Raw genomic sequence first — 14,190 nt, 5'->3', positions numbered from 1 at the left:
GTATTCATATGTAATTTATTGATGTTGGTATTCATATGTAATATATTGATGTTGGTATTCATATGTAATATATTGATGTTGGTATTCATATGTAATATATTGATGTTGGTATTCATATGTAATATATTGATGTTGGTATTCATATGTAATATATTGATGTTGGTATTCATATGTAATATATTGATGTTGGTATTCATATGTAATATATTGATGTTGGTATTCATATGTAATATATTGATGTTGGTATTCATATGTAATATATTGATGTTGGTATTCATATGTAATATATTGATGTTGGTATTCATATGTAATATATTGATGTTGGTATTCATATGTAATATATTGATGTTGGTATTCATATGTAATATATTGATGTTGGTATTCATATGTAATATATTGATGTTGGTATTCATATGTAATATATTGATGTTGGTATTCATATGTAATATATTGATGTTGGTATTCATATGTAATTTATTGATGTTGGTATTCATATGTAATTTATTGATGTTGGTATTCATATGTAATATATTGATGTTGGTATTCATATGTAATATATTGATGTTGGTATTCATATGTAATATATTGATGTTGGTATTCATATGTAATTTATTGATGTTGGTATTCATATGTAATATATTGATGTTGGTATTCATATGTAATATATTGATGTTGGTATTCATATGTAATTTATTGATGTTGGTATTCATATGTAATATATTGATGTTGGTATTCATATGTAATATATTGATGTTGGTATTCATATGTAATATATTGATGTTGGTATTCATATGTAATATATTGATGTTGGTATTCATATGTAATATATTGATGTTGGTATTCATATGTAATATATTGATGTTGGTATTCATATGTAATATATTGATGTTGGTATTCATATGTAATATATTGATGTTGGTATTCATATGTAATATATTGATGTTGGTATTCATATGTAATATATTGATGTTGGTATTCATATGTAATATATTGATGTTGGTATTCATATGTAATATATTGATGTTGGTATTCATATGTAATATATTGATGTTGGTATTCATATGTAATATATTGATGTTGGTATTCATATGTAATATATTGATGTTGGTATTCATATGTAATATATTGATGTTGGTATTCATATGTAATATATTTATGTTGGTATTCATATGTAATATATTGATGTTGGTATTCATATGTAATTTATTGATGTTGGTATTCATATGTAATATATTGATGTTGGTATTCATATGTAATATATTGATGTTGGTATTCATATGTAATATATTGATGTTGGTATTCATATGTAATATATTGATGTTGGTATTCATATGTAATATATTGATGTTGGTATTCATATGTAATATATTGATGTTGGTATTCATATGTAATATATTGATGTTGGTATTCATATGTAATATATTGATGTTGGTATTCATATGTAATATATTGATGTTGGTATTCATATGTAATTTATTGATGTTGGTATTCATATGTAATATATTGATGTTGGTATTCATATGTAATATATTGATGTTGGTATTCATATGTAATTTATTGATGTTGGTATTCATATGTAATATATTGATGTTGGTATTCATATGTAATATATTGATGTTGGTATTCATATGTAATATATTGATGTTGGTATTCATATGTAATATATTGATGTTGGTATTCATATGTAATATATTGATGTTGGTATTCATATGTAATATATTGATGTTGGTATTCATATGTAATATATTGATGTTGGTATTCATATGTAATATATTGATGTTGGTATTCATATGTAATATATTGATGTTGGTATTCATATGTAATATATTGATGTTGGTATTCATATGTAATATATTGATGTTGGTATTCATATGTAATATATTGATGTTGGTATTCATATGTAATATATTGATGTTGGTATTCATATGTAATATATTGATGTTGGTATTCATATGTAATATATTGATGTTGGTATTCATATGTAATATATTGATGTTGGTATTCATATGTAATATATTGATGTTGGTATTCATATGTAATATATTGATGTTGGTATTTATATGTAATGTATTGATGTTGGTATTCATATGTAATATATTGATGTTGGTATTCATATGTAATATATTGATGTTGGTATTCATATGTAATATATTGATGTTGGTATTCATATGTAATATATTGATGTTGGTATTCATATGTAATATATTGATGTTGGTATTCATATGTAATATATTGATGTTGGTATTCATATGTAATTTATTGATGTTGGTATTCATATGTAATATATTGATGTTGGTATTCATATGTAATATATTGATGTTGGTATTCATATGTAATATATTGATGTTGGTATTCATATGTAATATATTGATGTTGGTATTCATATGTAATATATTGATGTTGGTATTCATATGTAATATATTGATGTTGGTATTCATATGTAATATATTGATGTTGGTATTCATATGTAATATATTGATGTTGGTATTTATATGTAATTTATTGATGTTGGTATTCATATGTAATATATTGATGTTGGTATTTATATGTAATTTATTGATGTTGGTATTCATATGTAATATATTGATGTTGGTATTCATGGCGTAAATAGAAATGCTCTGATATTATTGTAATTTTTGTTAAAACTGCAAAAGTATTTATCTAAGCTAGTAAGTACGCCCGGCATAGCCAGGTTGTAAAGTACGCTTAAATATATTTTAATTCTTGTAGATTTTGTATATATTATTATAGAGTTAATGTTCTATCAATTTTTATATATTATATTTATATATTTATTATATATATATTTTATATATTATAAAGTCGCGATTTCCAAAATAAAAAAAATATATCCATATGACTTTGGTGCATCAGCTGAGTTTCTTCAGCTATAATCGAAACTGAAACAAAAATTTATAAAAATTCTTGATAAAATTATTTAAAAAAAAAATAGATCACTGGAGTTCCATCAGCTATAATCGAAACCAAAACTTATGAACAAGTCTTGGTAAAATTATTTATAAGAAAATAAATGACTTGAGTGTCATCAGCTATAATCGAAACCAAAACCAAAATCAAAACTTATGAAGAATTCTTGGTAAAATTATTTATTATAAGAAATGGGAATCCATAATGAAACAATAGTCACTCGGATGTAATCGTGACACACAAAATAAATAACACACACGCTATGATATTAATATATAGTATTGTTAAAAGTCATAAAAACCACACTCCTTTCCTACTACTAACCCTAAGTACGGATGGCAATACAAAAAATATAGTAATTACATGTGATTTTATGATTTTGCTGATTGGCCTTAGAATTTATGGTAAAAATTACTTAATTGCTTAAAAAGTTATAATGTATCGAAATGGGATCAGTTTATATTATATTTATATGCACAACTGAACCCCCATTCTAAATTCTAAAATAACGTTTAAGTGTGCTCACACATAATCGCCTAAAAAAGTAGAATCTCATGTTTAGGGTATTTTAAATGTAAATTAAAGTTGTTTTTTTTTAAGTTAACAAACTTCTCAATGTTTGCTCCTCCAAAGTTTGGATAAACTTGTGAGATTTTCATCTATATTTTCACTTGTGCCAAAACCAAACAAAATATAAGGAAACATGAAATATTTCAAAGGATGTGGTGATCAGACAAAACCATCACCAGAAAAAAAAATTCAAAGCATGTTAAATCTTTTATATTAAAGTTCCAAATCTCTAATAGACGCCATATGGCCATTTATCAAATAAATGCAAAAAGCTTTTTAAAATCTGATATTGAATAGGCTAGTGACCTCTAAAATACTTACTTTGCTTACAATAAAAACTAATAAAAACAAATTAAATTAGGTTTGGAGAGTCTGAGGATTTCTTTCTGTCTAAAAAGGTGCCATAAAACTTTAATTATTTCAGAAGAAGCCGATGACAAACATCGCAATGTACAACTGGCACCAACGAAATTTACTCTCCCCCCCTCCAACCCAGAGTATTTAAAATTTGTTAATAATCATATGAACTCCATCAGATGAGGGCACATAGACATTTTAGCAAATAGATGTTAAACGATTACAAAGGCAATAGGCAAGTTATAAATGACGAATAAATAAAATAAATTAAACTCTGCTAATCAATGTTAAATCTGTAAATGAGATTTATAATTCATTCTGTTGCCCTCCTCAGTCTTATGTTGTAAGGGGACAGCTTCTAATAATAATTAAAAAAAAAAAAAACAATTTGTGCTTGTTTCATTTTTTATTTAAAAATTTTAAAGAATCGGTTTGGAATTGGAAATTAGACTATAATTTTTCTGCTTCCGCTTCCGATATCCCAAAAAAGTTCCAATTTTTTCGATTCTCGGTTCTAATTCCGATTAATTGTCCTAATACTAGTTTGTATCATCTCAGAAATGATCGTATACTGATTGGTTGTTAATAGCAGGTTCTTGGTGTTTAAATAAATGATTTTTCTATAAATCATTTTACAATTTGCTTAATGTATATACTAGCAGGCCACCCAGCGTTGCCCGGTATTAAAATATGCTTAAATATAATATTTTAATTTATGCAGATTTCATATTTATTATTATAGAGCCAATGTTCTGTTGATTGTTATATTATATCCGATATATAACAGTGATTTAAAAAGGTTTTTTAAAAAACATGACTTTGCTGAGAATGGAGTAAGAATCGAAGCTAAAACATATAGCTCGCCAGCATTATTTTTCCCATTTGCAAAAATTTAATGTAGTTAAGCATATAAATGTATATTTGCGTAAAAAGATGAATGTTTAGTTGACTTACACCTCCTAAATTCAATTTTATATAATTTTGACTCCTTAGCAGCTATTTTTACTGACTAAAAACTAAATCGAATTTGTTCTATAGGTCTGAATACTCTATAAATCAAGTTTCAAGTCTGTAGACCAAAACTAGACAGAGTAATTTGATAGAGACTATTCCACAGACGGACAGAGAAGGACACTTCTATCGGTCTATCTATCTATCTATCTATCTATCTATCTATCTATATATATATATATATATATATATATATATATATATAAAGTTATAAAACATATATGGCGAATACTCTGTGTAGCTTAATCGCCATATATATTTTATAGCTTACTACCTAGCTCTTCCTACGTATTGAGCACTGCTGAAGTAAATACTTAAAGTTTACACATAAATTTATACTTTCGTATATTAATTTATGTGATTAAATGAAGTAATCATATATATATATATATATATATATATATATATATATATATATATATATTTGTTTTAACAAAAACCAAGACTTCAAAGAATTGGTTGATAGCAAGAAATAGTGTATTTCATCGTTAGTTACAATTGTTTCAAGACTATTCGGACAAATCCAAACATGTTTTTCGAAAATTTTCACAAGAACAGCCTTTCTTCAGATTTATTGAATAAAAAATACTTTAACAATAAAACATTATGGAAACCATTTCTCTTATAAGGAAAAGGAAAAGTAAACAAGCGAAAGTACTTTACCTATATTGCATACTTGCAAAGTATTTTTTTTTTAATTTATATATTTACCTATTTTCGTATCTCCATTAAAAAAATTCAAACAAAATATCATACAATTTTACCACTAATTACCTATGGCCATTTAATATGTTTTATCAATACCATTCATTGATTTCTTAAATTAAATTTCTTTATTTCTTTATTTAATTTAAATTATTTTTGGAATCCAGACTAATCATCTAAGTTACATTGTTACGATTCTATGTTAGTTTCGTATCTAGAATTTGCTTTGTTTATTTACAAAAACATCGGCTAACCTATTTATGTGATTTAAGAAAAGTTTTTGTTTAAAACTTATTCAATAAAGAAATAAAGTTTAACATTACTTTATACTTAGTAAATTCTCATTCTTCATTCGAAATTAAGGATCTCAATCTTTTTTTTATCTTTTATTTTCTTTCGCTCTTTCCTATTAAGATTTACGATTATCGGATATTTTAGATGTAGAAAGGGAGATAACTCTGTAATTTCGAAATTTTAAAGATTTACATAAAATTATAAGTTACCAATCGGGACCCCATATATATATATATATATATATATATATATATATATATATATATATATATATATATATATATATATATATATATATATATAGGGGTGTTGATTTCGAATCTCACTAAATTCAGTCACTCTAGTGAGCCATAGACGACGAAACACGTGTCAGTGGATAATTATATTTTAAAAAACAATATATATGTCGCTCCCCATATGGAGGTAGCAAATTGGTTAAAGGGAAAATTATTCCCAACTCGCATTTAGATAAAAATGCACTTTCGTAAATAATTGAATTCATTCAAAACGTATCTCAAAAAACAAATAACATCTACGTAAATCACGATATATCCAAACAGTCATGCGAGGCGAACGAGAGGTAAGAGTTTAGGCTTCTTACCATGGGGTCCCGATTTCCAATCTCACTAAATTCAGCCACTCTGATGAGTTGTAGACGACACGAAACATGTGTCAGTGGATAATTATATTTTAAAAACAACAATAATATATATATATATATATATATATATATATATATATATATATATATATATATATATATATATATATACTAGCAGGCTGCACGGCATTGCCTCGTTGTAAAATACGCTTAAATATGCTATTTTGATTAATGCAGATTTCGTATTATTATTATATTATATTGGACCCAATATATAGTAATGATTTTAAAAGTTACAAAAAAAAAAAATAAATGACTCATGCGCCAATACCAAGAACTGAAACCAAAACGTTTAGCTTACGACTTACTTTGACATTAATGCCTCGGCTATGAAGACATGTTTTCTGCAAGGCTAAAAATTAAAACATGAACCAATAGCTATTATGTTAGGCATGCATATTCGCAATCCCGTCGTTTGACTTTCACCTGACAAATTCCATTTTTTAATTATCACAGTTTTGCACCGATTTTCCTCGGCTAAAATCCAATTATAAAGTTTTGTATGGGTTCGAATACCTTATATATTAAGTTTCATGTCTGATGACCAAGAACTGATAGAGAAGTTTGGTAGATATATTTTTTATACAAATATATATATATATATATATATATATATATATATATATATATATATATATATATATATATATATAAATATAGAAAGACGTTTTTGGTTACTATAACCTTTTTACGCAAATATTATGCAAGTATAAATCATGTAGAATATCTGCAGGAATATAATTACACTTAATAGTTAACTAAACATGATCATTCCATAAGAAAACCATAAAAACATTTGTTGTTATATTTTCTTTTTAAATAAATAGAAAAAAGGGTTTTTAATATGAATATTAATATACAAAAAAAAAAAAATTTATAGTATATATAATTGCATATGTATATATATATAATGTGTGTATATGTGTGCGTGTGTTTATTTATATGTGCACACACACATATACAGTATCTTCTCATAGTACTGCTCATCATCCACTAGACACTCTCATTTATAAGTAAGTGGTTACTTAAATAAATATACAATATAATCACATTGATACTAAAGTTAAGCAACAGTGAATCTGGCCAGTACCAGATGGGTGACCATTTCACATATAAATGTGTGTGTGTGTGTATAAATACTCATATAACTGAAGAATTTGTAAGGATTCTTCTGTTTCATATATAGGTATCTATAAATATTTGGAGATATTTAAACTGGAAACAAGAAATGGGAAATATATATAGTACGTGTTGTTTGTGAATGAAAAAGTTTTTTGTTGACAAAGAGGAGGTAATCCATAGAAGAATGGTTTTATGACAACAGAACTGTTACCAGACTACCCCCCTGCAAGAAAAATGTGGTCTCAGGTAGTATGGTATTATGACCACAGAACAGATATTATGATACGTCTATCCCCTCAATATTCCTGATAGTATGGCCTCATGATAACAGAACAGATATTATGCTTACTTTTCTCCAAGTGAGCACTGAAAGACATTTCATTAAATTGAAATAGTAAACTGAATGGAGCATTAAAAGATAGTGTATTAATCTAAGTTATAGTAAAATCTCGGCTTCAGACGGACAGATTCCAAATCTCCATTAGATATTCTATGTTCCACTTTTATAACTTTGATTTAAACAAAACAAATAAAAAGAGTTGTGCAAAACGGGGTTTTCCTTTTGATTCCGTAATGAAGAATGGTTCATTATTTTTGTTATTTTTTTTTTTTTCTTTTCAGCTGGAAACAAAAGTTGGCCCTGATCCGCTGATGTTCGAGGAGAGGCAACGCCTTGAAGAGGATCGTTTCATGTTCCACTGTAAAACGGGCATGAAATACAACGACTCTGACTTAAAACAAATCAAGCAAAATTCTTTGCCCAAGACGCCTCTTGGACGAAACGGAATGGATTGCATGAAGTGGTTGCAGATGCCGCTGGTAAACATTGAGAGCACGCCCCGTGAAGCCAGCAGGTTTGTATGAAATTCTTATCACTGTTTTAGTCAACGTGTTCGTCATATTTTCATAGTTTTCTCTTCAGACTATTATCTTCATTAATGCTAATGTAGAGTGACCCCATCTCAAAATGTCACCCATCGTTCATCTGTAATCCTTTACCTGTGTAAGAGCCATATACGTCACAAGATGGTGTACTGCTGTCATACATGGGAAGATGCTGTTTGAAACATTCTTGCTTCGATAGCATACAAAACCAATTTAGTGGAGGATGATTTTGTTCTATTTCTTGAAGCCTTTTTCGCACAGCAAAGATGTTACTAGTCTGTCTCTACTGTATTTTTATGTGCAATCCCTGGTACCTCCAGAAAAAAAACATTTACAGCAAGAACTTGCCTATTTGCAACCACATCAAAGAACTTTTCTCTCTCTCCCTTTACCTAAAGCCAAATGGAATTGCTATAATCAAAATTTCTTTCCTAGAACATCCTATCTGTGAAACAAACTACCATGTAGCTGCTTCCCAACCAACTACAACATGGCCATTTTAATGTAAACAAACATTTTTTAACTGTCCTCTTGGATTAATTATTCTCTTAAATAATCTACATATATAAAATTATTCTTCTTAAATAATCTACATATATAAAATTATTCTTCTTAGATAATCTACATATATAAAATTATTCTTCTTAAATAATCTACATATATAAAATTATTCTTCTTAAATAATCTACATATATAAAATTCTTCTTCTTAAATAATCTACATATATAAAATTATTCTTAAATAATATACATATATAAAATTATTCTTAAATAATCTACATATATAAAATTATTCTTCTTAGATAATCTACATATATAAAATTATTCTTCTTAGATAATCTACATATATAAAATTATTCTTCTTAAATAATCTACATATATAAAATTCTTCTTCTTAAATAATCTACATATATAAAATTATTCTCTTAAATAATCTACATATATAAAATTATTCTCTTAAATAATCTACATATATAAAATTATTCTTCTTAAATAATCTACATATATAAAATTCTTCTTCTTAAATAATCTACATATATAAAATTATTCTTCTTAAATAATCTACATATATAAAATTATTCTCTTAAATAATCTACATATATAAAATTCTTCTTCTTAAATAATCTACATATATAAAATTATTCTCTTAAATAATCTACATATATAAAATTATTCTCTTAAATAATCTACATATATAAAATTATTCTTCTTTAATAATCTACTTATATAAAATTATTCTCTTAAATAATCTACATATATAAAATTATTCTCTTAAATAATCTACATATATAAAATTCTTCTTCTTAAATAATCTACATATATAAAATTATTCTCTTAAATAATCTACATATATAAAATTATTCTCTTAAATAATCTACATATATAAAATTATTCTTAAATAATCTACATATATAAAATTATTCTCTTAAATAATCTACATATATAAAATTCTTCTTCTTAAATAATCTACATATATAAAATTATTCTTAAATAATCTACATATATAAAATTATTCTTCTTAGATAATCTACACATATAAAATTATTCTTAAATAATCTACATATATAAAATTATTCTTCTTAAATAATCTACTTATATAAAATTATTCTCTTAAATAATCTACATATATAAAATTATTCTTCTTAAATAATCTACACATATAAAATTATTCTCTTAAATAATCTACATATATAAAATTATTCTTCTTAAATAATCTACATATATAAAATTATTCTTCTTAAATAATCTACATATATAAAATTATTCTTCTTAAATAATCTACACATATAAAATTATTCTTAGATAATCTACATATATAAAATTATTCTCTTAAATAATCTACATATATAAAATTATTCTTCTTAAATAATCTACTTATATAAAATTATTCTCTTAAATAATCTACATATATAAAATTATTCTTCTTAAATAATCTACATATTATAATTATTCTTAAATAATCTACATATATAAAATTATTCTTCTTAGATAATCTACATATATAAAATTATTCTTCTTAGATAATCTACATATATAAAATTCTTCTTCTTAGATAATCTACATATATAAAATTATTCTTTATAGAATATAGAATAATTTTATATATGTAGATTATTTAAGAGAATAATTTTATATATGTAGATTATTTAAGAAGAAGAATTTTATATATGTAGATTATTTAAGAAGAATAATTTTATATGTGTAGATTATTTAATCTACACATATAAAATTCTTCTTCTTAAATAATCTACATATATAAAATTATTCTTCTTAAATAATCTACATATATAAAATTATTCTTCTTAAATAATCTACATATATAAAATTCTTCTTCTTAAATAATCTACATATATAAAATTATTCTTCTTAAATAATCTACATATATAAAATTATTCTTCTTAAATAATCTACATATATAAAATTCTTCTTCTTAAATAATCTACATATATAAAATTATTCTTCTTAAATAATCTACATATATAAAATTATTCTTCTTAAATAATCTACATATATAAAATTCTTCTTCTTAAATAATCTACATATATAAAATTATTCTTCTTAAATAATCTACATATATAAAATTATTCTCTTAAATAATCTACATATATAAAATTCTTCTTCTTAGATAATCTACATATATAAAATTATAAAATTATTCTCTTAAATAATCTACATATATAAAATTATAAAATTATTCTCTTAAATAATCTACATATATAAAATTATAAAATTATTCTTCTTAAATAATCTACATATATAAAATTATTCTCTTAAATAATCTACATATATAAAATTATTCTTCTTAGATAATCTACATATATAAAATTATAAAATTATTCTCTTAAATAATCTACATATATAAAATTATAAAATTATTCTCTTAAATAATCTACATATATAAAATTATAAAATTATTCTTCTTAAATAATCTACATATATAAAATTATTCTTCTTAAATAATCTACATATATAAAATTATTCTTCTTAAATAATCTACATATATAAAATTATTCTCTTAAATAATCTACATATATAAAATTATTCTTCTTAAATAATCTACACATATAAAATTATTCTCTTAAATAATCTACATATATAAAATTATTCTTCTTAAATAATCTACACATATAAAATTATTCTTCTTAAATAATCTACATATATAAAATTATTCTTCTTAAATAATCTACACATATAAAATTATTCTTAAATAATCTACACATATAAAATTATTCTCTTAAATAATCTACATATATAAAATTATTCTTCTTAAATAATGTACACATATAAAATTATTATTTTAAATAATCTACATATATAAAATTATTCTCTTAAATAATCTACACATATAAAATTATTCTTCTTAAATAATCTACACATATAAAATTATTCTCTTAAATAATCTACACATATAAAATTATTCTCTTAAATAATCTACACATATAAAATTATTCTCTTAAATAATCTACATATATAAAATTATTCTTCTTAAATAATCTACACATATAAAAGGCAAGAACTTCTTATATACCGTATAGATCATAATATGTACGAATTGCGAACGTGCGTCGCGGGTAGATTTATTTACGTCGACTTTTAAAAGTTATTGCTATTTCGGCTTCTCACGTGTTGGTTCGGTTTTTTCATATAAAAGTGAAGCTGATGTGAAACTAAGGCGCAGTTCCCAGCCTACGAGGCCGGGAGCGTCCAGAAAGCAATTGGCGTTTGGTCAATGTCGGTGAAAACCGTCATATCAGACAATCGCTTTCATTCGGACACTCCCCTAATAAAGGGGGGGGCTGGTTTTCCCCAACACATTGGGGAAACAAAACCAGACAAAGTTGGGTAAAAACAAAAACCTTTAAGAACTATCCCGCAGTTAAAATTAAGTGTGGAATTTAATTTCCTTTGACCTAATTAAATTCGCCGCGCACCTGCACCTTCCTTTCCTGGGCGAGTGATAACTTATCAAGTTTTTCGCCTCAACGTTCTGGGTTTGATCCTAACTACATACCAAAACTTAAAAATTTTTGATTTTATTTTACTTCTTCTTCTTTTTACATTATGGTCGCTGTTTTTTGTTTTTGTTTTTCCGATTTTTAAAAAAAGTTTAGCATAGGGTGTAGATCTCCCCCCCTCCCCACACACCTACAAAAAATTTTTTTGCTGTTTTTTTTTTTGTTTGTTTTGTCCGTTTTTTAATATTTGTTTTCGAGCCTACCTTCCTACCAAAACATTTTTTTCTTTTTTTAACTACCCCCACCCTCCCCCAACACACATCTACAAACACCCAGGTAAAAGGCAATAGCGGTGTGCGCGTTTTTGTATGCCCAGCGAAGGCTTTTTTCGCCAGGCTTCTCTGGGGGGGTTACTATGTCTTAGAACTTTTTATATATCGTGTAGATCATAATATCTACGATTTGTGAATGCGCGTTGTGTCTAGATTTATTTACATCGACTTTTACAAAATTCTTGCTATTTCAGCTTCTCTTGTGTTAGTTTGGCTTTTTTTGTATAAAAGCGAAACTAATCTGAAGCGAAGGCATTGTTCCCATGCTTTCTTGCCGGGAACGTCCAGAATGCAATGAGTGTGATCAATGCAGAGGAAACCCCTTATATCAGACAATTGCTATTCATTTGGACACTCCCCTTTTTTATAGGGAGCTCGTTTTCCTCCCCCAACATCTTGGTGAAACAAAACCAAAACAACTGCCTCGCAGCAAAAGTTAAGTGCAGGATTTCATTCCTTCTATGGCGTTATATTTGACCTCATTAAATTCACGCACCTGTCACTTAAGTTTTTAATCGTTAAATTCAAACACTTTTCTCTTCCTGCCCTGTTCTGGGCGAGCGGGTAGATGACAGGTTTTTTCAGACTTTCTTTTCCACCTTCACCTCAAGGTTCCGGGTTCGAGCCTACCTATCTACCTACTGACACTTTTTTTCTTTTACACCTACAAACACACGGGCAACTCCAGCCACCCCCGCTAGTATTTTTAAAAATAATCTACTGCCCCTTCCACCCACTGATTTCAATCTTCTTATAGTGACATTTATCGTCCACCTGAAAATCTCTTTAACTCTAATCCTTGAGTTGCTCAGTGCCTTGATAATTGGTGAAAATTGAGTCATGAAAGTGGACAGATAATTAAAATTTTTGGTTCCTTTATTCTTAGCATCTTCAGAAGGTACAGATTAATCTCCAAAAAATCGCTACCTATAGAATCGTAAATAGAATTCAAAATCCTTTCTGCAATCAAACCATATTTGGTACAAATAAACTTTATGTCTAACTTATCCACCAAGTTTCAACCATGAATGGCCAACAGTCTTTGTTTTATTACCATTAAATAAGAACATCTGGATACAACATGCAAAATTGTCAATAACTTAGAAACACTCTTGTCAATGGTTTTCTTTGATTCAAGAATGATTTGAGAATTGTTTTGATAGACATTATATCTAAGATAATGGCACAAAAATTAACAGGAATAATTTTTGTGCCTTCTTTAACAAAAAGAAAGGTGATCTCCAACTCTCAAAGATGGCAGCCCAAACCATTACTGAGTCAGGTTTTTGGCGACGGAAAACGGATTTCACAGAATAGGGAATGCTATTCGCACTCTTTGCCAAAATTCTATCATTCTGCAAGTTGAATTT

At 25.8% G+C, this 14,190-nt stretch overlaps 1 protein-coding gene across 6 annotated transcripts in view; it reads left to right on the top strand.

Moving 5' to 3' along the window:
• Positions 1-14,190, top strand: part of LOC145249606 (uncharacterized) — a 127,859-nt gene that overhangs the window by 110,293 nt on the left and 3,376 nt on the right. For all 6 annotated transcript variants that reach the window (XM_080111317.1, XM_080111319.1, XM_080111321.1 and 3 more), the window contains one exon: positions 8,270-8,502. In XM_080111317.1, coding sequence (XP_079967443.1) covers positions 8,270-8,502 — 233 coding nt within the window. The remainder of the gene's footprint in view (positions 1-8,269; positions 8,503-14,190) is intronic.

Source organism: Euprymna scolopes, chromosome 28 (assembly GCF_053919585.1).
Source record: "Euprymna scolopes isolate OS-2025 chromosome 28, ASM5391958v1, whole genome shotgun sequence".
Classification (NCBI taxonomy): domain Eukaryota; kingdom Metazoa; phylum Mollusca; class Cephalopoda; order Sepiida; family Sepiolidae; genus Euprymna; species Euprymna scolopes.
Note: the sequence above shows the minus strand (reverse complement) of the source record. Positions and strands in the feature narration are given on the sequence as shown.